Source organism: Asterias rubens, chromosome 2 (genome assembly GCF_902459465.1).
Source record: "Asterias rubens chromosome 2, eAstRub1.3, whole genome shotgun sequence".
NCBI classification, from domain to species: Eukaryota; Metazoa; Echinodermata; class Asteroidea; order Forcipulatida; family Asteriidae; genus Asterias; species Asterias rubens.
In genome coordinates this window covers 6,943,343-6,970,539 of record NC_047063.1, presented here as the reverse complement: position 1 = coordinate 6,970,539, position 27,197 = coordinate 6,943,343, and the positions used below count along the sequence as shown (strand labels likewise).

At 39.2% G+C, this 27,197-nt stretch overlaps 1 protein-coding gene across 2 annotated transcripts in view; it reads right to left on the bottom strand.

Moving 5' to 3' along the window:
- Positions 1-7,457: 7,457 nt before the first annotated feature.
- Positions 7,458-27,197, bottom strand: part of LOC117302257 (protein Wnt-7b-like) — a 23,792-nt gene continuing 4,052 nt past the window's right edge. The window contains exons 1-4 of one of the 2 annotated variants that reach the window (XM_033786115.1): positions 17,256-17,444; positions 16,496-16,725; positions 9,791-10,059; positions 7,458-8,515 (exon numbers count right to left, since the gene is read on the bottom strand). In XM_033786115.1, the coding sequence (XP_033642006.1) occupies positions 8,036-8,515; positions 9,791-10,059; positions 16,496-16,725; positions 17,256-17,350 (1,074 nt within the window). In that variant the 5' untranslated portion in view covers positions 17,351-17,444 and the 3' untranslated portion in view covers positions 7,458-8,035. Of the gene's footprint in view, positions 8,516-9,790; positions 10,060-16,495; positions 16,726-17,255; positions 17,445-27,197 lie in introns of those variants that run through there. The other variant, XM_033786124.1, reaches the window with a different exon arrangement.

Sequence of the window (27,197 nt, the reverse complement as noted above, 5' to 3'; positions counted from 1 at the left end):
TGTTATAATATTCAATGTTCTTATGTGATTTTATCCTACCTCTCACGATCATAACCTTTACCCATCTCTACCATCCCACTCTTTGTTTACATTGCCTCTCACCATTGCACTCTTCCAATCATCTCCTGTATTTTTCATTCTTATTTGATTTTAGAGGTGTTTGCAGGTCTTCGGTTTACATTTATTTTGTATTGTTTTACATTTAATTGGTGTGGATAATTTAACTTTCTACCTCTTAGTTTCAGAGCACTTGCCTTATGTCAGGAAGGTAGATTTGTGAAAACAAATTTGATGCACTTAAAACACGCTTTCTTACCTGGAAGTGTTCTACTATAATCCCAACTGTTCGCTGCTGGGCTTTTTAAAATAGTTTCTGTTTGAGCTTTTGTGCAACTGCAACAAAGCCACTGGGTTAGGATCGCCATATCGAAAGGGGCATTTAACCAGCAGGAATCAAAGACCTGATTGTATTGAAAGTAATGATACTTCAAAGGCACTGTGGACACTATTGGTAGTTACTCAAAATAATTTTTAGCAGAAAGTTTACTTGGTAACAAGCAATGGAGAGCTGTCGAAAGTATAAAACATTGTGAGAAACGGCTCCCTCTGAAGTAACTTAGTTTTCGAGAAAAAGTAATTTTCCATGAATTTGATTTCAACACCTCAGAATTAGATCTTGAGGTCCTGTAATCAAGCATCTGAAAGCACACAACTTCGTGTGACAAGGGTGTTTTTTCTTCCATTATTATCTCGCAACTTCGACGACCAATGGAGTTCAAAGTTTCTCAGGTTTGTTTTTTAATGCATATGTGGAGATACACCAAGTGAGAAGACTGGTGTTAGACAATTACCAATAGTGTCCAGTATGTTCAAAACCTGAGCGAATTTTCAAAAAATCAATTTCGCAGATATGGTGCACCTTACCTGGACTTGCAATTTGACTCCCGAAATGGCAGACCGTGGGTGACGTCAGTACTATAAGAGGTCTTTATTGAGAATTGTTATAGGAATAGTTGGTTCTGCAGTTTATAGTACAATAAACTCAACCGATATAAGATAAGGGTACCTGATTAACTGTTACAAGTTTTCAACCAAAGCTACTCTTTACATTGTGATTTTTGAAAAGGGTAGATCATTTGCACTGAGCGAGTTTTGACGATATGTAGAAAAATACGTCTCTTCCATTATCTCACAACATGTTCCCTTGATATCTTCGTGACATTTTAATGTGACAACAAGGTTAAACGCTGCTAAAGCACGTAAGGCCGTCTACTCTCCGCAGGGAATGTTTGCGATATTTCTATCTCTTCCACAAGAATGAATAATGTCACATAGGCATCTTATTTTACGATGGGCCTATTTCAGTTAGCGATGGTTGATCTCTTCTTGACATGACGTGACAGTAGCGTGAGTCAATGGTTACAGTAGCCGTTTAAACTTCTGTCCAATTCACTGCGCGAGGCTGGTACACGCTGGGTGAAACATTGACAATCTAATCAACCTAGACGTGCTTTCAAAAAGAAAATTGGGCCGTGAGAAAGGGAGATTTGGCCGACCCAATAAAAATCAAATTATGACACGGCAAAAAAAATTTGTTTGCATGCACATTCCGGACTGTCTGCCCACACACAAGTTCACTCGCACTTGACTTTTGATGCTGTGACATTTTGTACTTGGTTTAAATTTGGCCGTGATACATGTGACTACGCATGCGCGCATATTGCTGATTCGTGTGTGGTCAATATTCTTGATGGAAGTCATTTTCTTTAGTGCAGATTCAGAGTTCATTGACTTTTACTTGTATTTTTCTTTATTAATTTGATCGATAGTCGCTTTTGGTTTATCACGTTGTTTTTGGTTTACTCACTTTGAGAGTATGTGTTTATACATGTTGTATTTTAAACTAAATTCGGGTTTGAAAGAATAGCACCATGTACTGAGTTCAGTTGTGACGTTTCATTGCTGTAGATCGTTCATATCCTTCTTGCAGGGAAAAGGGCCCATTTCTTCCTGACACAGCGAGTTAATTCATTTCCAACCCGCCTCCCTAGGCAGCTTGATTCTGCCGTTTCTGCCAACATCAATATACATCAGTCTTACCTCTCCAAGGTATAACAATTGCACGTTTACAATGATTTTTAAGGAACCATTTAAATCCAATGTTTGTGTCCAGTCGTCAGTGACCGTTACTGGACATTTTCACGTGGGTGTTACAGAAATATTTTTATATAGGCTTAAATAAATTAATTATGTATTTACGAATCCATTAATTTAATAATTTATAGGGTTTCGCTTGTTCTTGGTGGAGGAATCTGTTGATGCATCGAGCCTTTTATCCATGCTCATGATCTCGGGGTTGGAGACAGGGATAAGCCCCCCCCCCCCCCCCCTTTGAGCCTTTTATTAATGCACTTTTCGATCTTGGGTTGGTGACAAGGATAAGGCTCCCCCCCCCCCAGCTTTGCCACTTCCTTGCCAGTGCAGGAGCATGCAATTAGGGACATTCTGGGGTGTTTTTTATTCACTCAGATTACATTGATCACTAAAGATATGTCTATAAAATCATCGTTTGAGCACACAGTCAAAATCTGTTCTATAACGGGACTTGTTGGGACAAGAGGCGTTTGGCTCGTTTCTAAAATGTTTGAAACAAAGTCCCTTAGAAGTCTCGGTATGGGAAACCGTTCTGACGTATATTACAAGTTAGAGCTGTGAACACCATTACTTAATAGGGCACTTAAAATAAAACAATTTCACATTAAAACAGAACCAACAAACAGTCGCCGGATAAGTTCCTGAAGTACAGGCACATGGCTTATAAAAAGAAGTTTAAAAACTGGGTCTTTAGCGTTTGCTTAAAATCCAATCAGAGGTTAATAAGCCCTTTGTTGACGACTGTTTGTATTGCATCAGAACTGGAATGCCTTCCTTTGAAGCTTGTTTGATTGACACGTTTGTGTAATCCCACTAGTGGCTATAAGCCTCCCTATATCAGCCCGCAGTCAAATCCGGGCATGTCGTGATTGATTGATTGCAACTCGTATCAACGTTGCTCGGTGCAAGTGCAATTCCTTTGAAAATAAATACTTACCTACCGATAACACTATAGCGCTTTATTACCTCAGTATTCATTGCCACATCTTGGATGGAAACGTTTTTGAAGATCACTGGAAAGTTATTTAGGAGTCAATGGCGTTTAATTTGGACAAAAGCAACCATTCCCACATTCGACCATCAATGATTTGGGGCCCATGATGTATGTTCACTCTGATTGTTTAATGATCATTGTCTCATAGGATGAAACACAAGGACAGAGCGATATAAAATGTCACCTAAGAGAAACTGAAGCCGATCGGGCACTATGGAGGATGGGCCCTGATCCAAATAATACCCTGTTTTACTTTTAAATCTATGCATTTGTGTAGTGCTTCTTTAAATAAGTCATCCGATCTCATATGAGGCTCGTCGTTCATTTCTGCTTGAAGTTCACCATGTGAAACTTCGCAGTCACTTTTGTGCTGAGAAGCCTATTTTCACTTGAAACTGAGTTGGGTCATATGAATTGCCCAAGGTGACTCGGGCATAAATAGATTGTGGTCATTAGGGATTGAAGCGTTGAGTTTTTAACTGATATTCAACATAATGGCCATACAATGGTCTGTGGGTTATATGACTGCATGGAATTAGCCTAATATGAATGTGTGTTTAAACATTTGTTCTTGTAAAAAAAATAACAATAGTTTTCTAAATATTTGGCGTGATAAGAGTGAAATCAGTTTGTTTTTGTGAAACGCTACCCAACTATAACAATGTTTTAGTATCAGTGTTGCGTGATGTGCCGTTAACGGTCGTTATAGAATACAGTTTGTGTATTCAATGTATAATTACAACGGGAACAGGTCTGGAGGGCAACTCTGACCAATAAGTTACATGTTTCCCACAGAAAACACCTTTTTCGGCGCTCTTTTTAAGTCGTCCTATTTCTATAACCTGACGTGGAGGTGGGCCAAAACAAGTCAATAGCGAAACGGAAAAACTGATACAATTTAACATTTTAATCTGCTCTGTTTCAATTTCAAAAGTCTTGCAAATGGGGTGGGGCACCCGGGGGGGGGGGGGCTGGCGCGGACATGTACGTGCAACCTTCTCCCCGTGTGTGCTCAGCCCCAGCCCCCCCCCCCCAAGAACCCCCGCCCATGAGTTACGCTGATGTACTTAATTGTTATGACGTATGCCTTAAAGTAAAGGTACATAACTAAGTGTGTTGTCAAAAACTTTTATGTAGGCCTGCAACTATAGACACCCGTGCAAAGTTCGTCGTCTAAAACAGTTAGGAGCGACTGGACGTGCTAGAAGTCGAAAGATCGACTGTTGCAGTCGTCGAACGTCTTTGTTTCAGACGTCGATCTTGTCATAGGCCGAACCTAATGTAATGTCGTGCTAAGTTCGCCTGTCTGAAACTAACATCTCGTAAGACTTGTTTAATTCAGGTGTTTAGAAAGACGCGTGTAACTTGGATTTATCCACGTCTATATACTACACTAGTATAAAGATAAACGCCTTTCGTAGTTACAGCCCATACTGAGTCGCCATAATATAATATGTTGTTCGGCGCGACTCTGGGCGCCTGTCGAACCGGGTGTAAGTTGCTGGATAAGTAGGATTTGAAACTTTGCATGGTGGAAACACGACATGGAAAGGTTTGCGGTAACACCATGTAATGACTATCGCTATTTGGAAATGAATTTTAGAATATTTTGTCCCTCAATCTAGATTCGTTGGCCAGTGACAGTTAAACGAATGTAATTTGCAAAAGTTGTTGCACAACTCAAATGATAAACGTTTCACATTGACTGTTTACAAAAGTTTAGGTTTGTTTGACTCTGACCCCCTTTCTGTTCTGTTGTAATGAACTCGTCATTTAGTGACGGACTACTTATAGCCAGTCTGTTTCTTCACGATCTGCAAACACTTGTATTACGTTACTCTTAGCCAGAGGAAATGACCGCACTCCCTAATCAATCAGCAACGTCAATTATTGGAACACTTGAAATGTTATCTCGTGTACACTCGCACAATTTGGATCTTACGTTTTTAATCATATCTATACAAACATAAGAATAGATCAAAATGCAGCTGGATTGTAGTTCCAACACGTTATTCGAAAATAAAGTCAACTGTAAACATTGTTAGCAATCATTGAGCAAACGTTGTTAAAAGCAGCAGTTTTGGATATTAATATTTAACTATATAGCGCATTTTAAGATAAATAAATAAGCCTCTCCTATTCTGATAAACCTTGGTAGCATTATGTACACTGGATACAGGCTAGGTACTCTTCTTGTATAGGAGTCATATACACACAATTCTTTAAGAAATTCATAATATTTATAACTCATATAGAATGCCACATTTTTACAGCTGTTATTACAAATAGATATTGATATAGAATGCTGAACTTTGTTCAGTTTGTGTAATTCTGCTCTTTCATAGTATACTTTTGTGTTGTTTACCGTTTTGTATTTTTAGAAGTCGTTTTTAGATGCTGTTCTTCCTCTGAAATGATACTGACTTGCTTGAAAACTGTTTCATCGAAAAGATAATATTAGACATATCGCCATATTTGTGGTTTTCATACAAACCTCAGACAGTTTCGCTATTTCTATTGGTGGAGAGCGCTTCTCACGTGGGGGTGTTTAAATAAGGAAATCAATGTGTGGTGAAGAGGTTTTCAACTAGTGGTTTAATCCCAACGAGGCCTGGTTCTTGATAATTTTACCGAGACGAAGTCGGGGTAATTATCAAGAACCAGGCCTCGGCGGGTTTAAACCACTAGTTGAAAACCGATTCAACACACTTTGATTCCCATCCATAAATACCTTTTCGGTCAAAAACATCATCACTTGTTGGTCAAAAAGTAAAATGAATGCAAAAATTATAATTGTTAAATGATTTCTTTAAACACAACGCCCCTCCAGCTATGAAATGGTGGAGCCCTCCGCTGCCCTCGCGTGAACAACTCCTTATAAGGGAATGCTGTGGGCGTCGCGCGTATCGGGTGATGTGGCACAACTGTCCTGGCCGTTGCTCTCGACCAATAGGAATGAAGAAACTGTCTTATAAGAACAGGTGCAAGGTCGCGTGTCACGCCCATGAATTAACACTTTTTACCGGTCATAAACAAAGAATAATACACACCCACGTGACGCGCTCTCCGCCAATAGAAATAGCGAAACTGTCTGAAGTATTTATGAATGGTTGATAATGACCAGCTGGTGCTCTGTTTATAACCAGTCGTTTTCAGATACTATGCGCTAGTCTTGGTGCAATACGTTTTTCGTAACGGGCGATGCAGTCGCTGTTGATGAGTTGGGAGCTGTGTGTGAAAGGAAAACGAGAAAGGTCTTGCACCAAGACTACTGCGCACACGAAGCATATCCGAAAACTGTCATAAAGATGCAACACACGTACAGAGCTCAATGACGTCGGAAAACGAATAAGTTTTACGGAGTATGTTATACGCATTTTAATCAAAAAGTCATTCATGAATGGGAATAAAAGAGTATTGACGCGTTCTTAAACTGCCGTTTAAAACCTTGCAGGATCGTGGCCATGCGATGTAGGCCCTTGCCTTCGGCTTGGGCCTTTATCACACACCCACGACCCTGTCGCTACCCTTTTATTCCCTTATTTATTCTATGTTATTTGCAGCGTTTGAAGCTGATGTCCAAAAAGGTATACCGGTCCATTTCAGATGCCATAAATATATCACCTTTTTATCGCAATTAATTTCATTGCAAGCAAACAGTTTAAATCAGTACCTTTGAATGATATGCAAACCCGTCGAGTATAAATCCTACTCGAACTTGTGTTTCGTCATGTCAAAGCATGAAGTGAAGAGATACATTGACTTACTTTTTTGTGATACCGATCAATACACTTTAAACCATAAAGTACAGACAAGCCGTGTGTGTATTTGCTCGAAATATTCAAAATACTTTCCCCTTTATTGGTACAATGCTTGACACAATTAATGTGTGTTTACTTCCCCACCCACATTACAGTACATTGCAAGGGTAATGTCATTGCTCCGAATAGTGCTGAACAAGATGACGTGAACTTAAGTGACAAATCACTTGAAACAACACCAAAACTCAATTGCATGGGTGTTTAAAGACACTGGACACTAATGGTCATTGTCAAAGACCAATCTTCTATCTTGGTGTGGCTCAACATATGTATAAAATAACAAGCCTCTAAAATTTGAGCTCAATTGTTTGTCCAAGTTGCGAGATAATATGAAAGAAAAAAACACCCTTTTCACACGAAGTTGTGTGCTTTCAGATGCTTGATTTTGATTTAGTTCTAAGGCCTCGAAATCAAATTCGTGGAAAACTATACGTCACTTCAGAGGGAGCGGTTTCTCACACTGTTTTATACTATAAACGGCTCTCCATTGCTTTTTACCAAGTAAGTTGTTATGTTGATAATTATTTTGAGTATTTACCATTAGTGTCCACTGCATTTAACAGTGTAAAATACATTATTCGAATGTTTAGCATCGAGCGAATCTGAGAGTGGTTATACTAGATGTGTAGGCCAAATTAGTTCCTTCTGGGTCGTGATACAACTTATGCATGCCACAGTTTTCAGTGAAAACACGAATGCGGGTATTGTTCGGTAGGGCCCACGGGTCCGTTTTAACTCTTCCAAGCTTAGGCCTACACCTGGATTAATCTTCAAAAACGATAGGATTGACCCAAGTTCCGCTCAGATTCTAAATGTCCCTTTGTCTTAACCGGTACACAGAGTGGTAGGAAACTGTGATACTTTCTTATCACATTGTATATCAACGATTTGGATATGTAAAATTGTTTCACATTATTGATGCCCAAAGTAGGTCCCATCACTACGAAATAGTTTGTGTTATGGGTCCACTTCGCTCCACATAACCTTGAACTGTTAATTGTAATGCACGTATTATAATATGGTAATAGTTGTCATGGTTTGGCCATCGATCTGCAAATACTCCATATCATTTACACGTGTACTCCTCGGTCTGTTCGCTGCATTGGTTGCATCTGACGTAACAACACCAGTGGAACTTGCAGTTGCATTGCCATATTCTAGTGTATTGGTGTGTGTTGTAACCTCGTCCACAACACATCAAATCACAGCTATCTGTTCCTGTGGAAGTCCTATTACACTGTCTTCCTACTGTACCAAGTGATCCCACCCTAGGGTCTCGATCGCAGTAGTTGGGTGACCGCTGCAGGAACACCATATCAGTGGGACGAGGCTTCTTAAAATTATTGATGTCCTTGATCTTTAAGAAAGCCGGTCGTCGAGTGCGTCTTGCGCGGACGGGTTCAACTTGGACTGGCTTGTCGTATTTTTGCTTCAGAATATTTCCCACAAGACGGAATGGCGGAAGGGTTGTCCAGCACGTCTTTGTCGTACAAGATCCAGAAACGCCATGACATTTGCATTCAACGCCCATGTTCTCTTTAACAATCTGTCAGGAAAAAAATTACGACGCTTTTTGATCAAAGTTCAATGTCAATTATTACAGAAAGAGCTATACTGACATTCTTGTCAGTCTTATTTAAACTATATGGCATCTGACTGCTGGCACCCGAACAAAGGTTTTGACTAATTAGGGGGACCGAAACGATTAGGGCTGGATGGATCATTTGACATGCCCAGTCACGTTAATCCGGATGTCGTTGGTTCAAGTCCCGCCAGTCAATTTTTCTTTGTTCAAATCCAAGCTATGTTTAAATTAGTTGGTCTTATGTTCACCAAAACGGAAAGTTCAAAAGACTTGTGTAATTACACAATCACCCTAGGCGAATGGAATGTGCCCGTCTTGTATCTTGAATGTGGAGGACTATAATAATTGCTGACATAGTGAGGCCTATGTGTGCTAAGTCTTCCATTAATGCTCTTCCTCTGGACTCAGGTGTCGACCCAATTTGTCTCAAGGTTTAAATCTTTTGAAATGACCAGATAACCTTAATTCTTCTTATAATGGAGGAGGAGGGGTGAATAGCCCGAATGGCTTGGGGTGCTATTTTGCACAGTCCGTCAAAGTCACTTACTCCTGCAAGATAGTTGGTGTAATGTCTAGCATAGTTTACATGGTTTACTGAGTGCAGAGGATGGGTCTGACAAAAATGAAATTGAAAGCAAATTTTGTTGTGCGAGGCTGAAACCAATAAGCTTGCGGCTAATGCACACCTTAGTCCTAATACTGCACACACCGAGCCAAAAGCTCAGACACCATTACTTGTAGTCAATCACACAAAAACAAGAAAATAGTTGACATTTTGTTTGTGGGTCCTTTAGAAAGAAGTTTGCGATATGATATTTTGTACAAATTTGTGAAATGTTGGGTTAAAAGGCAGTGGACACTATTTATTAACCTAAATTAATTATTAGCCTAAAACCTTTCTTGGTAATGAGTAATGGAAAGCTGTTGAGAGTATAAACATTGTGAGAAAAGAAATGTAGTTTTTGAGAAGGAAGTAATTTTCCACGAATTTGATTTCGAGACCTCAGATTTGAAATGTGAGGCCTTGAAATCAAGCATTATTAAAGCACACAACTTCGTGTGAAAGGGGTGTTTTTTTTCCATTATTATCTCGCAACTTGATGACCGGTTGAGCCCAAATTTTCACAGGTTTGTTATTTTATGCATGTGTTGAGATACAGCAAGTGAAAAGACTGGTCTTTGACAATTACCAATAGTGTCTATAGTGTCTTTAATTCAATTGCATACAAGACCCACCTGTCTGCCAACTTCATTATTATGAAGATTCATCAGAGATCTTGCATCATTCACCGTCTCCCCAGCATCTACAAATATCCTTGAAAATCGCAGACCATACTCTATATCAGCACTACAGCCTCCCCATCGCCAACCCTCATCCGTTAAGCCTGTCTCTTTACTCCTATCACAACTACAATTGGTGAGGTTACCGCGGCTACAGGCCTGTGTTATAGCGTGTGTTGTGCCTGCAGAGTTGATGGCATGCTTGAAGGACGCTTCGCAGTTGCCTACAATGACAAACAAAATAGAGGGACGATTGAGAAAACACGATGAGAAATAAACAACAACCATACAGTCATGGTTCACGAGGAAGAGTATGCCAGTGAAACGGGAATATCGGAATATGATCAAAGAGCACTGTTGTTTCAAGAATGAACAAACTGCAGATAGTGTTTTAATACGGGGTTTGTTTATATACTAATCTCTTGATTTTTTTTTTCCACGTACTTGATTGTGTTTCAATTCTGTATTAGGGTGTTTTTATTCAGTGTGACCTCACGTTCGGGTTACTCAATATTTCACGGGTTATTCCGATTTTTGTCTGACCTCATCGGGTTATTCCGATTATTTCGGACCCCATGTTCGTGTTATTCCGATTTTCTTCTGACCTCATATTCGGGTTAATCCGAATCTCTCTGACCTCATGTTCGGGTTAATCCGAATCTCTCTGACCTCATGTTCGGGATAATCCGAATCTCTCTTTGGTTATAGACCTCTTGAATAGGCCGCCATCTCTGAGTAGAGGTCGAAATGTGCAAGCCTATAATAGTATAGCCGCCACGATAACTCTCAGCCAATGATATGTATTTATTGTTTGTGACGTCATTTGTCAGGGGTCTATTCCAATTATCCCAGACCCCTCATGTTTGGACACTTTCTATTTTCTTTCCCCATGCCGGAATATTTGTATCCTGTCTGACCCAATGTTCCGATTGTTTGTTTTTGCGTTGTTTGCTTGTTGTGTGCCCAAGTCCCCACCCCGTCCCTTTTCCCTCATTTATGACTCGGTAATTGGTCATGGAAATGAAACAAAATACGTGTGACTGGACACAAAATGCCAACCACCTGTAATGAAGAGACATAATGTTTATAACCAATCCTACATACGGCTCACCATATTATAATAATGGTCTATATGATTCAATTTGGCTCTGAATGTTCACTGGAATCAATTTATCGGTCAAAATGAATAGAGATGATATAAAGTATTGGGTTACTTTATAATCCCTGCACTACAGGCATGTAATATAACACTGCCTTAACCAGAATTACTTATTTCCGGGCTTGAAGAAAACGAACTGTCGGAAAAGGTCTGACGAGGAATCACCTACGGCTAATTTGCTAACATTTGGGTTGTCATCAATCACCGAAATGCTGCTCTGATTAACCACTCATTGAACGGAAAGGTTAATAATTCCCAAATAGCTTAATATTGTACTCAAAAGCTCAGCTCAAAGCACTCAAAGCTATTGGAAACACGTGGCTCTTACATTAGTGTGCAGTTGGCCGTAACTTTTGGTCATCCATAAAAGCGAGTCAGTCTTCATATGAAAAAAAGGTTTGTAAAGTTAAAGTAATAAGGGATTTGATTTGGTCCGCTGAATGCTCGTCACAATAAAGTATTTGACCTGAGACCTGAGACCTAAGCATCTCGATAGTTGTTAACGTCTAATAACCTGTTATATTTACATAAAAGCAGAAATCCTTACTTTACAACGCGTACTCTTTGCTAATCTGAATGAGGGTGAGTAGACCGCCATTGTTATCCAAGCTACTAGGAGACTGTTTACACACGCGATCACCACCAGACGACCAGGCCCACATAGTCAAATGGTGTCATATTCTTTGCAAACCGAGAATGCTATTTCATGCATTCAATAAAAAAAGAAGTTACAATTGAAGGTTTGAAGTGCCTATTACCCAGTTGCCTTTCGGCAGAAGGTAAACATCGGTTACACGGTTGGGACTTGCGGTTTTTGTTTGGGTTTTAGTGTCACCTTGGCCAATTTTAGAAGCTTCTTGCCAGCGAGATCTGGTGTGAGGTAGCAATTGCCATCGTCTTTAAAGAATAATCAAAACGACAAAACGATGAGTGGGCCAGTCCTAAAGGCCCTGTCACACCATGGCGTATCGCCTGAACGTAAGCCAACGTATGCGAAATATCTAAAATACGTTGATGTACGCTGATATAAGTTTGGGTAAGTTAGGGATACGTCGTTTACGTTAAGAGCACGCTGGGATACGCTGTTAACATTTTGAACACGTCGAGCCCGCTATTTCTTTTTTAGCATGTTCAAAATTTCTCGGCGTGCTGAACGTGTGCTTCATACATTCTGCATAAGTTCCCCGTAAGTTCATGGTACGTTAGACATACGTTGACATACGTTGATATACGCTGGCATACGTTATAGGGACGTTACTCGTAAGTTGGTATACGTTGATGTAGAAACGTACAACCAACGTAGTGATAACGCACATATTGTGTTCTACAGTACAGCTAGTGTATGTGCCGTAGAGCTAGCAAGCATTCGGCGTTTAATGAACTTAAAGTTCATTAAACGCCGAATGCTTGCTAGCTCTACGGCACATACACTAGCTGTAAATGGGGGGGGGGGGTGGTCAGTATATATATGTGGGTCCCTTGAGTAACTCATCCTCATTTCTTTTTTAAGGTTTGCCCCTTTTTTTACGCAAACAAAAATGTGTTCCCCTTTTTCCCGCAGTAAAAAATTTAAAACCTAACAACTGCAAAATTCTTCAATATACTAAAAATATCCTTTATAATCACCGAAGTAACGGAAAACAGTCAGGGTCTCAAGATAATCCTCCTTCATTTTAAGTTTTTTCGTTTAAACATTTCCCACCAAACGGAGCGGTTTACTGACGCGCTAATGAACACTCGCATTTTCTCGTGAATTCTCAAAGGGTTCGAGAGCGCTTTTCTGATCACGATTTTGCAAAGAAACTCTGCGCGTCAGCTTCATTATCTCGAAGTTGCGCACTGACTGCTACGTTCAGGCGAAACGCCATGGTGTGACAGGGCCTTCCCCCATCTTCATTTCTTCATGGTCGGTCGTGCTGAACGCATCAACCCATCAATACCTTACTCATACGCTTGCATACGCTGTGATACGCTGTCATAACTTTGTTATTTAGTTAGTGAAACACTATCAATGCGTTAGTATACGCTATTTATACGTTCAATACGCTATGGATACGTCCTATCCAACACCGATGTAGACTTTTTCGATGCAATTCGTTGGGAAGTTGAACGTTCTTAGACTTTGAAAATGTTCGAACTATTTTGTGCATACGTTGGCAAACGTTCAGGCGATACGCCATGGTGTGACAGGGCCTTTAAACTTGCTCATGGTCAAGCACGACCGGTCGTAATTTTCTTCGTGATTTTCAGGATAAACAAACAACAGCTGAATACTACCTAATCTTCTTTTTATCAAGTAAGAAATTCCATGCTAAGCGATATTTTGTTCTTAGCAGCTCTATGAAGTTTGGCTCTGGTGTTTCATGAACATACAGTCTATAAACCGAAAGGACTGCACATCACATTGTCACAGATCAGTGACTTCACTTTTGTAATGTACCCATTTTCTAATAGGCAAAAGTTCCTATAAAAATGGAAACAATAATCGAGTCTCGTACCTCACATTCAAACGGTGTAAAATAAGTGTATTGATGCTACACTTAAAATGCGACTATAAAAGCAAATTTACAAGAAGAGTTGCGACCCAAAATAACACATAGTAGTTGCCAAAAGAGAGGCAAGCATTTACAAGAAGAGTTGCAACCCAGTATACCACATAGCAGTTGCCCAAAGAGAGGCAAGCATTTACAAGAAGAGTTGCAACCCAGTATAACACATAGCAGTTGCCCAAAGAGAGGCAAGCATTTACAAGAAGAGTTGCAACCCAGTATAACACATAGCAGTTGCCCAAAGAGAGGCAAGCATTTACAAGAAGAGTTGCAACCCAGTATAACACATAGCAGTTGCCCAAAGAGAGGCAAGCATTTACAAGAAGAGTTGTAACCCAGTATAACACATAGCAGTTGCCCAAAGAGAGGCAAGCATTTACAAGAAGAGTTGCAACCCAGTATAACACATAGTAGTTGCCCAGAGAGAGGCAAGCATTTACAAGAAGAGTTGCAACCCAGTATAGCACATAGCAGTTGCCTAAAGAGAGGCAAGCATTTAGAAGAAGAGTTGCAACCCAGTATAACACATAGCAGTTGCCCAAAGAGAGGCAAGCATTTACAAGAAGAGTTGCAACCCAGTATAACACATAGTAGTTGCTTGCCCAGAGAGAGGCAAGCATTTACAAAAAGAGTTGCAACCCAGTATAACACCATGAAATACTTGTCGTTTGTTTTAGGCTCTGAGCTCAACATTAGCCTGCAATGTAGATTCAGTTTTCTTTTCGCTGGTTGGTTGAAAGGTGCATTTGTTGAAAGTTAGACGAACGAGACCAACTAATCATGCACCATAATAGAATGAACACTATCCGGTTGAGCTTGGGCCAGGGCTAGACTTCTCCATTCAGGACCCAATTTCATTAGCTGCTTAAGCACAGAAATAAGCTAAGCAAAAACAAACCTGTGCTAACCAAAATAGGGTTACCAGCCAAAACACCATGTCACATGTACAATTTTTGAGTGGATCCTGCTAATTTATGCTAAGCAGAACATTTTCAAGCAATATTTCTGCTGAAGCAGCTCAATGAAATTGGGCCCTGCTTGAGCACAAAAGTAGATATGCACAAAACAATTGTTAGGCCAGGGAAGTTGGAAGATCAACATTCCTCAAAATGGACGTTAAATTTCCTCCTTGGCACCTTTAGACTTGTAGGTAAGGGTCCAACGTGTTAGTGGGAAGTTTACATCAAATGTTCAGAGCCCTTGCTACTATAATATGGATCATACAAATCAGATGGAACGTCGACGTTTTGCTAAGAGAAATGGGACGTTGGATTTAAAGGCAGTGGACACTATTGATAACTACTTAAAATTTCTCTTTGCATAAAACCTTGCTTGGTAATGAGTAATGAGGAGAGTTTGACAGTATAAAACATTGTGAGAAACGGCTCCATCTGAACTACCGTCGTTTTCGAGAAAGAAGTAATTTTCGACGAACTTGATTTCGAGACTTCGGAGTTAGATTTTTAGGTCTCGAAATCAACCATCCGAAAGCACACAACTTCGTGTGACAAGAGTGTTTTTTCCTTTCATTATTATTATTATTATTATTATTTTGTTATGCAAGTCGCCAGACACACAAGGCCTAAAGGCCAGTTCAAGGTAGGCTACAATTATTTTATTCTAGAGGCCGTTGCCACCTACTCCGAGGGCTGAAACAGAGTTACCCCTTTTACAGTCCATACGGATTATCATCTCGCAACTTCAACGACCAATTGAGTTTAAAGTTTCACAGGTTTGTTATTTTATGCATGTGTTGAGACACACCAAGTGAGACGACTTGTCTTTGACAATAACCAATAGTGTCTAGTGTATTTAAACATCAAATGTTGAACTTGAGAGTTGTTCAACCTTCTGAATCTGTCTGCGTCTACAAAAGCAAACTACACAGGGCAGTTGAAACATTCCAAAACAAACAAACAAACAAACACACAAACAAACATCAAACAACGCCACGACAAACAAACAAACTAAAGTGTGGCTAACCCCACCCTTGCTAACTAGAAATGTCTTGGGTGCGCTACTTTACAGGCGGGTAGGGTGTGGTCTGGCTTTCTTATCATTATTCAGGTGACGGACGATCCACCTATGCAAAAACTCACTCAGTCTTGCCCTTTGCGATTACCTGCGGTACGTTCTACATTTCTTTTCTTTTAAAACAACATATTGACGGTCCTTCCACATCTTCAAATGGAATTTAACGAAATAAGAGAACCTTAAACTGCCCTGAAAATGTACTTGTTTATATAATAACTATGAGTGTGCCAGTAAAACCGAAGTTAAGTATTTCTTTACCTGCAAACACAGTGTTAAGGGAAATAGACACGGGTATATCGCGTGACAACCCAGGTGGGTTAATTCCCTGCTGGAACAATGTATGCCCTTGTTACCATAGCATGTAGATGAAAACATCATATCGTTCTGGTATTTTATCTGAATAATGATCAATGGATGGCGTGTTTGTATGGAAATCATTGCCACGATTAATTGAAGGGACATTCCGAAAAAATTAAAGTAGTTCGTGCGGATAAGAGTTGAGAATGTTTTGTTCATTTTGCTAAAAGGTGTATCACCCTGAGATGACGCAATCTTTGTTGACACAACTGTGGTGCAATCCAGTTTCCCGCCCAGTGGAGCCTATGGGTGAGTAATGTTCACAGAGATATAAAATGCTACGAGTCTGCCATGCAGGCCCTCTTTTTTTCTTTTTCCTTTTTTCTGTTTGTTTGATTTGTTTGTTGTGTTTCCAAATCAAGAGCCTTATTTAAATGTAATGACGTAATTCGCTGTATCCACCTAATGTATAATAAGTGACACAATTTACAACTTTATAAAGGGAAATAACTCGATCAAGATAGCATTACAATTTAACAAATTTTTCAGAAATGTGAAGTCAGAAATGTAAAGGAACAGTACTGTGGGTTTGAACATTAACTATGTTAATTAGTCTTTTACCTGACAACATTTGTTGGCCGAATAGTGTTTCTTCATTTCCAAAGGACGTGCAGTTCCATCTTCTATATCTGAATTGATGACGACACTCAGTAAGGCCCATATCGGCCCCTTCGCCAATAGCTACAATGGCATCAGGTCTGTTCTGACATATGGACCGTTGCCTTGGACTCAATCCAGGTATCTTGCTGCAGATAACATTGGCACCAAGAGCTACCACTGACGACATGGCCCTGTTGTGTGTAACGGAATATATCACATTAGCTACAAGTCACGTGTTGCGTTACTGTACCATACAAAACAATCATTGTAGATTATTCTTATTAACAGCAATCTATATTTTTGTTTCAGTGTGTTAATGCATCGCACCTCACTCAATTGTCGCCACAATTTTGAGATAACAGTGAGTGTTTACGATGAGTTAGCCTATGCGTTTTGCGGCCTTTTTGCAGGAGTTTTTCTTACTTGCTAAAGTATTCATCATTATGCGTATTTTAACATTTGTAAATTCCAACTGACGTTGAAAAGCTATACTATCATAAACGCCTCAAACAACCTATAAGTAGTAACGCTGATAATTCGTTTTATAATGTTGATTCTTCACACTAAAGCAAATATCTTTAATTCTATAAATAAAAAAAAATGAACAACGAAGTTTCTTATTTTTAGACACTTTTCAATAAATTGACATTTTAGCAGGATCGACTCGTATTGTTTTTGAAGTTTAGAATGATTAGTACTCAATTTTAGATGAATTACTCACGCAGCGTTTGAGTGGTCCGAAATGGCTGATTTTGTGATGAAAAGTACCACTATCATCAGTAAAAGTTTGCCGGTAACTCCTGTGTTTACATCCATTTGGCTGACTTGTTGGCTATCTTACTTAAAGACTTCACAGTTGTATTTTGTGTTCTGTACTGTTTGTTACTCTGAGACATTGTAAGTGGCTACTTTCCCAGCACACGTTGAGCGCCGATGGCTAATCGTATGTAAGATGTGTGGCTGTGATTAGCAAACTGGGGCTCACTTTGCAGGCAATTGAGCTATCCAAACACACCCCATGATTGGCTATGTGGTTTACCCAGTGCCCTCTCCCAAGGTATCCCACGTTGTGCCGCTTGGAGGTACGATCAGCACCGCGCAACCCTTGCCTTTGTATACCCTCAGCTATGTTTGGCAGTGTCGCAATTGGCAAGGCTTTGTTCGGACGTAAAGGTGCCCATAGTCGATCCCAAAACTTGTTTGCATATTACTGTACTGTCCAACCTAAAATTGCCATCGGGGTTATTGTTTCGGAAGGTGCCAAGTAACTTTTAACTAATTAAAGCACCATATAGGCAGATCTGATAGATTGACGAAAGTATATGATGGTGTTCAAAACAATTATTAATCAGAACACTATACGTTATGAGGTTCCACAACTATTTGGATACACCGACACATTGTTCATCTCTATCTATGATCACATTTTGAAATGGTCGCCAAGTTTGTTTGAAGTAGACGCATTGTGACTTACTTTTAACAATACGTCATTTCCCGTCATATGTTATTCATAACCAAAGCAATACCCGAAATTAATAATGACATTCATTAAAAAACGTGATTGTCGCCTCAAAATATTTGCGATTCTTGTCTATCAAATATGCTAGTTTTTGACTGTGTCTTGATCTCACAAAGGCTACTTTAAAAAATCAGAGATCTCAGAGCATAGAGGTAAGATAGGTCAATGAACAGTTATCAGAGATCTCAGAGCATAGAGGTAAGATAGGTCAATGAACAGTTATCAGAGATCTCAGAGCATAGAGGTAAGATAGGTCAATGAACAGTTATCAGAGATCTCAGAGCATAGAGGTAAGATAGGTCAATGAACAGTTATCAGAGATCTCAGAGCATAGAGGTAAGATAGGTCAATGAACAGTTATCAGAGATCTCAGAGCATAGAGGTAAGATAGGTCAATGAACAGTTATCAGAGATCTCAGAGCATAGAGGTAAGATAGGTCAATGAACAGTTATCAGAGATCTCAGAGCATAGAGGTAAGATAGGTCAATGAACAGTTATCAGAGATCTCAGAGCATAGAGGTAAGATAGGTCAATGAACAGTTATCAGAGATCTCAGAGCATAGAGGTAAGATAGGTCAATGAACAGTTATCAGAGATCTCAGAGCATAGAGGTAAGATAGGTCAATGAACAGTTATCAGAGATCTCAGAGCATAGAGGTAAGATAGGTCAATGAACAGTTATCAGAGATCTCAGAGCATAGAGGTAAGATAGGTCAATGAACAGTTATCAGAGATCTCAGAGCATAGAGGTAAGATAGGTCAATGAACAGTTATCAGAGATCTCAGAGCATAGAGGTAAGATAGGTCAATGAACAGTTATCAGAGATCTCAGAGCATAGAGGTAAGATAGGTCAATGAACAGTTATCAGAGATCTCAGAGCATAGAGGTAAGATAGGTCAATGAACAGTTATCAGAGATCTCAGAGCATAGAGGTAAGATAGGTCAATGAACAGTTATCAGAGATCTCAGAGCATAGAGGTAAGATAGGTCAATGAACAGTTATCAGAGATCTCAGAGCATAGAGGTAAGATAGGTCAATGAACAGTTATCAGAGATCTCAGAGCATAGAGGTAAGATAGGTCAATGAACAGTTATCAGAGATCTCAGAGCATAGAGGTAAGATAGGTCAATGAACAGTTATCAGAGATCTCAGAGCATAGAGGTAAGATAGGTCAATGAACAGTTATCAGAGATCTCAGAGCATAGAGATAAGATAGGTCAATGAACAGTTATCAGAGATCTCAGAGCATAGAGGTAAGATAGGTCAATGAACAGTTATCAGAGATCTCAGAGCATAGAGGTAAGATAGGTCAATCAACAGTTATCAGAGATCTCAGAGCATAGAGGTAAGATAGGTCAATGAACAGTTATCAGAGATCTCAGACCATAGAGGTAAGATAGGTCAATGAACAGTTATCAGAGATCTCAGAGCATAGAGGTAAGATAGGTCAATGAACAGTTATCAGAGATCTCAGAGCATAGAGGTAAGATAGGTCAATGAACAGTTATCAGAGATCTCAGAGCATAGAGGTAAGATAGGTCAATGAACAGTTATCAGAGATCTCAGAGCATAGAGGTAAGATAGGTCAATGAACAGTTATCAGAGATCTCAGAGCATAGAGGTAAGATAGGTCAATGAACAGTTATCAGAGATCTCAGAGCATAGAGGTAAGATAGGTCAATGAACAGTTATCAGAGATCTCAGAGCATAGAGGTAAGATAGGTCAATGAACAGTTATCAGAGATCTCAGAGCATAGAGGTAAGATAGGTCAATGAACAGTTATCAGAGATCTCAGAGCATAGAGGTAAGATAGGTCAATGAACAGTTATCAGAGATCTCAGAGCATAGAGGTAAGATAGGTCAATGAACAGTTATCAGAGATCTCAGAGCATAGAGGTAAGATAGGTCAATGAACAGTTATCAGAGATCTCAGAGCATAGAGATAAGATAGGTCAATGAACAGTTATCAGAGATCTCAGAGCATAGAGGTAAGATAGGTCAATGAACAGTTATCAGAGATCTCAGAGCATAGAGGTAAGATAGGTCAATGAACAGTTATCAGAGATCTCAGAGCATAGAGGTAAGATAGGTCAATGAACAGTTATCAGAGATCTCAGAGCATAGAGGTAAGATAGGTCAATGAACAGTTATCAGAGATCTCAGAGCATAGAGGTAAGATAGGTCAATGAACAGTTATCAGAGATCTCAGAGCATAGAGGTAAGATAGGTCAATGAACAGTTATCAGAGATCTCAGAGCATAGAGGTAAGATAGGTCAATGAACAGTTATCAGAGATCTCAGAGCATAGAGGTAAGATAGGTCAATGAACAGTTATCAGAGATCTCAGAGCATAGAGGTAAGATAGGTCAATGAACAGTTATCAGAGATCTCAGAGCATAGAGGTAAGATAGGTCAATGAACAGTTATCAGAGATCTCAGAGCATAGAGGTAAGATAGGTCAATGAACAGTTATCAGAGATCTCAGAGCATAGAGGTAAGATAGGTCAATGAACAGTTATCAGAGATCTCAGAGCATAGAGGTAAGATAGGTCAATGAACAGTTATCAGAGATCTCAGAGCATAGAGGTAAGATAGGTCAATCAACAGTTATCAGAGATCTCAGAGCATAGAGGTAAGATAGGTCAATGAACAGTTATCAGAGATCTCAGAGCATAGAGGTAAGATAGGTCAATGAACAGTTATCAGAGATCTCAGAGCATAGAGGTAAGATAGGTCAATGAACAGTTATCAGAGATCTCAGAGCATAGAGGTAAGATAGGTCAATGAACAGTTATCAGAGATCTCAGAGCATAGAGGTAAGATAGGTCAATGAACAGTTATCAGAGATCTCAGAGCATAGAGGTAAGATAGGTCAATGAACAGTTATCAGAGATCTCAGAGCATAGAGGTAAGATAGGTCAATGAACAGTTATCAGTTTTAGTTTGTAGCATTTTTAAATTGCATTTGGTTTTGAGTGATACAACAATAGTCATAAACTTATCATTTTGTTTTCCAACATGTTTTAACGTGCTCTCCATGCCCGTGTTCTTGCCGGAGGCCTTAGCATTTATAGGCTATTGGATTACTGTTTTAATAGAGCTCCGATTAAAACTAATGTTTGATTGGCAGACCAATTACTTCCAAATCGTAACGAACACCATTAGTTTGTAAAGTGACTTAAAGTTTAGAGCCACCGTGTATAACAATTGTTATAAGTGTGGAAGGCATAACTTTGCTTTTGTTTTAACTAGTCATTCGACGGACAAATTAAGACAAATTTACATGGTTTGTCATGTAGTTTGATTTAACATGTCGTACCATAGATGGAGGATACTCACTTTGTAATTAGATAAGAATTACACAACTGAATATAATAATCACCCTTGCTTATTCGAGGAAGGACGCCCTGCTCGACCCCCAAACCCCACAGTCAATGATGCCGCGACTTGACAATAATACCATTAATATGAGTTCCGGTGTATTCATTCCGCTTCTTCCTAATAGTTTAACGGTCTTCCTCTTTACATTAAAATATCGTTACTTTCTCTTGAGTGCATCACAAAGAAGCTCAATTAAATACCTACACATATTTCTGAATTACGAAAAAGAAACGATAGCATAGGAGTTGGATTGCTTCCTATTGATGGGTTTACACCACAGGGTTAATCCTTAATTACACTGAGCTAATCTTATCACACCAACAAGGGGCAATATCCTCCTCATCCTCTGTAATAGACCTGTTATTGTCACAAGAATGTTGCGTTTACAAAATGCAGTCTGTGTACGACTATCTTTCAATTCATCTCCACAGACAGCTATTGTGTTTCAAGAAATGAATACACAGAACATAATTATACAGTTCTGTTTTCATGACAAAAGCATAGATTGATTGCAAACAAAGGAACATTGTAGAGTGTCCTGATTTATATTTAAGTAATAATATCTACCAAACACACCTCTTATTTCTAATGATTTGGTATCTGCCTTGGGCCGACTCATGTATTACATACAGGATTTAAAACACAAATCGGTCAGAGATTACGTTTTATGTATCTGTTATTGGTGGGAGATTTCTAGCCCATTATACATGGAAGCCATTTGTCCTCGAGTTACCTCCTCTTTATTTAAATAGTCTAAGGTTTTTTTTATCGCCCTATCCCTATTCCGTAACCTTTGAAAATACTTAAGTATAAGCGTGAACAGGGCGGTCATTGAGCTAATAAACCGTTAGCCAAAGTGAAGCGCTTGGTGCTATTGCGGGAAATTCCCAAAGCTAAACAGGTTTTAATTCACGAATTTGCAGTTCATATTTCTATTTTAATGAAATATAAAAACTTCGAAATTTAGTGCTCCTTCACTCAAACAAAGGAAAAACGGGTTGAAACTTAAAGGATACGTTGAGTCTTTCCTATAATATTATAATTGGGCTTCGGCGTATGGTGTTTTTCCCTCTCATTTCGCTGAAATATATTTATATGGTTTAAATACACTGAACACTATTGGTATTTGTCAAAGACCAGTCTTCCCGCTCGGTGTATCTCAACATATGCATAAAATAACAAAACTGTAAAAATTTTAACTTGATTGGTCGTCAAAGTTGCGAGATAATAATGGGGAAAAAACCCTGCCACTGTGTGCTTTCAGATGCTTGATTTTGAGACCTAAAAATCTAATTATGAGGTCTCGGAATCAAACTCGTGGATTTTTTTTTCTTTTCTCGAAACTACGTTACTTCAAAGGGAACCGTTTCTCACAATGTTTTTACTATCAACAGCTCTCCATTGCTTGTTACCAAGTAAGTTTTTTGGTAAAAATTATTTCTAGTAATTACCAATAGTGTCCACTGCCTTAAACAGTGAAATCAAATACATGGTATCTTATTATGAAATGATGTATTAGTGTAGGGTTATGACACCGAGCATTAGCACTCAGATGTCAGTGAATGTGGCTACAGGGTATATAGGTTTGCATTACTCAGGAAGATAAGGTTTGCATTACTACGTATAGGTACATGTAGTATAATATTATTTTTTTACTATCAACAGCTCTCTTTTGCTTGTTACCAAGTAGGTTTATGGGCAAAAATTATTTTGAGTAATTACCAATAGTGTCCACTACCGTCACGGTTAATATAGTGGACACTATTGGTAATTACTCAAAATAATTTTTACCAAAAGTGCGAAATTTCCAGGAGTTGATATGACCATGGAGGAAGGAAAATGTATTTTCTTCCTCTATGATATGACTACCGATGGTTGGAAGTGTGGCACCCGAGCTACAGACTTATCACGTCATTCCTGTCAGTTTCTTGCGAATGCTGTACTTGGAAATAGTCATCGTACATAAAAGGCAGTCGGCAATTCGTCTAATTGAACTTGAAAGATCTGTTGCATTTCACAAGTAGGTGAATTATATTGCACAATTAGTTTTCATTGCTGTAAACAGTACAAGAGACAACCTCCCGTTAAGACATGACCACAACATAACACCCTCCATATCACCTATGTGTATTTTAGTTTGCGCATATCCTGGGGTGTTTCCTACAATGAGATTGCCCGAGGTATCATGGCAAGACGCATGGGGCTCCATCCATAGTGGTTAGAGTTTGGCTCCTACAAACTGTGCAATGACCCAGCAACACTTTGGAGTTGAGAAATGTTTCATTTCTGCTCATTCTCTTTTAATTCCTTGTGAAGTCTGCCAAGAAAAACTTGTTCATTAGAAGCCAGAACATGGCATGACGTCTTAGCACAGTACACTTTGAACTATGAGGGGAAAACGTCGTGGGAGCCGACGGGTGGTAAAATTACCAAACATCGGTAAAGTATTGTTTAAAAATACACCTATTTTCGATCTTAGTGTTTTGCTCCCTTGATTTTAATATATCATGTGTACTTAAAGACCATGCTGCACCATCTTTAGGCTATACTAATTGTTATTATTTACTATAGGCTATTATTCTGTTTTATTGATCGATATTTAGTCATTACACGCTCATGATACCCGTTTGTAAAAATAAAATATACTTGGTTCTTGTCGTTTTCAATCTAGCTGGGCCACACGTTGTGTACTCATGTTGCAGTGTTTTCCTGAGTGCCACTTCCAATAATGCTTGGTTCATACAAGTCCAAACTAATACAGACGTGTCCCCAGGTGTGCTCAGAATGTCCCTGACACAGGATATATTGACGAGTTATTCCATTAGCATCAGATTTCACTAGTGGCAGTGTTCGTCTTGTGAATAAAATATTATGATATAAATATAATATAGGCCTTAATAACAATTGTCTTGTAAGTAGATTTAATATGCCTTCTAGAATCAGAATGTTCAGCCAACGTTAACAATACTGTGCCAGCATTGTTTAACAGCCAATGAATCCGTGCGGGAATCGCCGACCCAAATAAGTCTCAGAATCAGGCAGAGATAATTAAAGTTTTAACATTGTTAAAACAATGTACTAGGACTGCGCCTTCCATTGTCAAAATCATTCCACGCAATTGTGCACTATTAGGATCTTCTAACAGTTTTGTTAGCGTTAATTTACTATTTTGAGAACCCTTCTTGCTTTAAAGGAACACGTTGCCTTGGATCGGTCGAGTTGGTCTTCGAAAAGCGCTTGTAACCGTTTGTTATAAAATGCATATGGTTAGAAAGAGTTTTAAAAGTAGAATACAATGATCCACACACATTTGCCTCGAAATTGCGTGGTTTTCCTTTTACTTTGCGAACTAACACGGTCGGCCATTTATGGGAGTCAAAAATCTGACTCCCGTAAATGGCCGATCGTGTTAGTCGACGAGGTAAAAAGAAAACCGTGCAATTTCGAGTGATGCATGTGTGGATCATTATATTCTACTTTTAAAATATCTTTCTAATCATATGCATTTTATAACAAATGAATACAAACGCTTTTTAAAGACCAACTCGACCGATCCAAGGCAACGTGTTCCTTTAATTCTACTACCACGGAGAAGATTTTTCGTAATTCGGGTGACTTGTCGGTTCTGAAAAGAACTGCCTGTTTTATAACTACCATCGGCTGGGACTACTATACTTTAGCTTTCGTGTATCAAGAGGACTTGTCGTTACTCAATAAGGAAAGCCTGTATCATTTCGTGAAGCTTTTCTAGTTGTACTGGTCCCAGCGACCTACTTTTTTTGTATAATATATGCAGGAATTTTTTCCCCGTGGTCTTTCAATTTGAGTAAAGGAACCATCATAAGATATGAACGTCTAGCTATCGCTGTGAACAGATTTCTACCTCCATGGTCCAAACATCAAGCCGTCAGTATAACGGAGGAATAATAGGAGTGTAACAGTTATGTTTGTTGCCTGCAGGAACACCTATGGATTGGGGATTAACACCTGCCACTTAGCCATCAACTTAGGTCGCTAGGTCGCACAAACTGCTCGTTTCACGAGTGCGGTATAGGGTTTATGCGCTTGATCACTACAGTCATGCAAATTCAAGCTCACCAATTCAATACACAAATGTACATAATATAATAATAATAATGAGTTAATCCTTTAAAAAAATAATCTAAGATACTATAGTGTGTAATATGAACTATACTCGGATATTGGCCCACTTGTACTTTTGTCTTGGCGTTATGAAACTAAACGTTCTTCATGAACACATGGTAGTCGATTAATTCAGCTCTGATTTTGCAACTTTATTTTAGATGGAGCCACTAACCTACCCCACCCCCCCCCCCCCCCCCCCCACCATTGTGAACAACATAATGCAAGTATATTTGTAAAAGAGTCTATACGCTGCATTAGTTTTCACATCACGAAATCAACGACGAAAGAAACATTATTTCTACACAGTAACAAACAATCTTTTTTAAACATCTTGTCTTCTGACAGAAATCAAAGTTGGGCTGGAAGTGTAATTCTAAGCGTAATTGTATAATGTGTTTCCTCAATCAAGGGTCTGGTGGATGTTTCCATGGACACAACATTGCTTAGCCATAAGGCGGGTTGTGTTAAGCACTATGTGCCAGTCCGCGGTATGGACATTGCCTTTACCCCGTCATTGCCTTTACCCCGTCACTAGATTATTCCCCATCCACGATGTGTGGCCCAGCAAAAAGTTGGTTGTAGTTCCGGTTAATTCAGTTAGGCCTATTTCCAATCAAACACTTCACTGAGGAAATTCTAAATCTATTCCAGGCAGGTGCATTTTGTTGATGTGTCAACCAATAAAAATACACTCCTTGTCATATAAAGGCAAGGTATGCATACACTGTTAAAGGTGTAGTCTTTTAACCCAGACGGAATCTTGCCAATTCATTCTTTGTAGTATGACACATAACTTTAACGAATTTCCCTGTGCTAGTAAAGAAGATTGATGCGAGTAGAAAGTCGCATACCTTCTGACATAGCGCGGAAGTCCATTCCACTGGGTAAGTACGTCTTGTCACAGCGTGCTATGATAGTGGGGTTTGGCAATCTCACTTTCCATTGTATTTTTTATCATAGAACTGTGCATTGAATATTGGGGGATGAGAGAAAAACTCGTGAAGAACATGGTTCGAAACGTCGAGTTGAAACCAACGGTTCTTTTTTTCCCCCCCCAATTGTTCCCCCCCCCCCAATTCATTTAGAGATAGTCATTACATGGTGTTACCGCAAACTTGTCTATATATATTATTTCCACCATGCAAAGTTTCAAATCCTACTGGAAAACATGGTTGACAGCAAAGGTAGACATTATATTTCACTCGAACCATGGTGCGGAAACGTTATATGTGCAGGTTGTAGTACCACAAAAGCCTAGGCCTATTTATAGGCTTATTGGAAATAAATAATGCCACTTTGGCCAACATTTAAAAGTTGCAAAGTCATAGAAAACTATTTATAAGTTCACATACTCAATTAAGAATCAGTGCTGCACCAGTAATGGAGAAAGAAAATCATGAGATGTTTTGGCTGCCCTGTTAATTCTTAATAACAAAAACATGAATTTACTTTACTGGGTTAACTTCTGCGCTTAACAACAGACGTAATTTAATATACATGGTATGGGCATGGATCCTTGGACCGACTGTCAACACCGCCCATTCTAACTACGTGTAGTGCTTATAAGCTTAACAAACTTCCGTTTGTCGCCCTTAAGTTTGGTTTAAGATTAT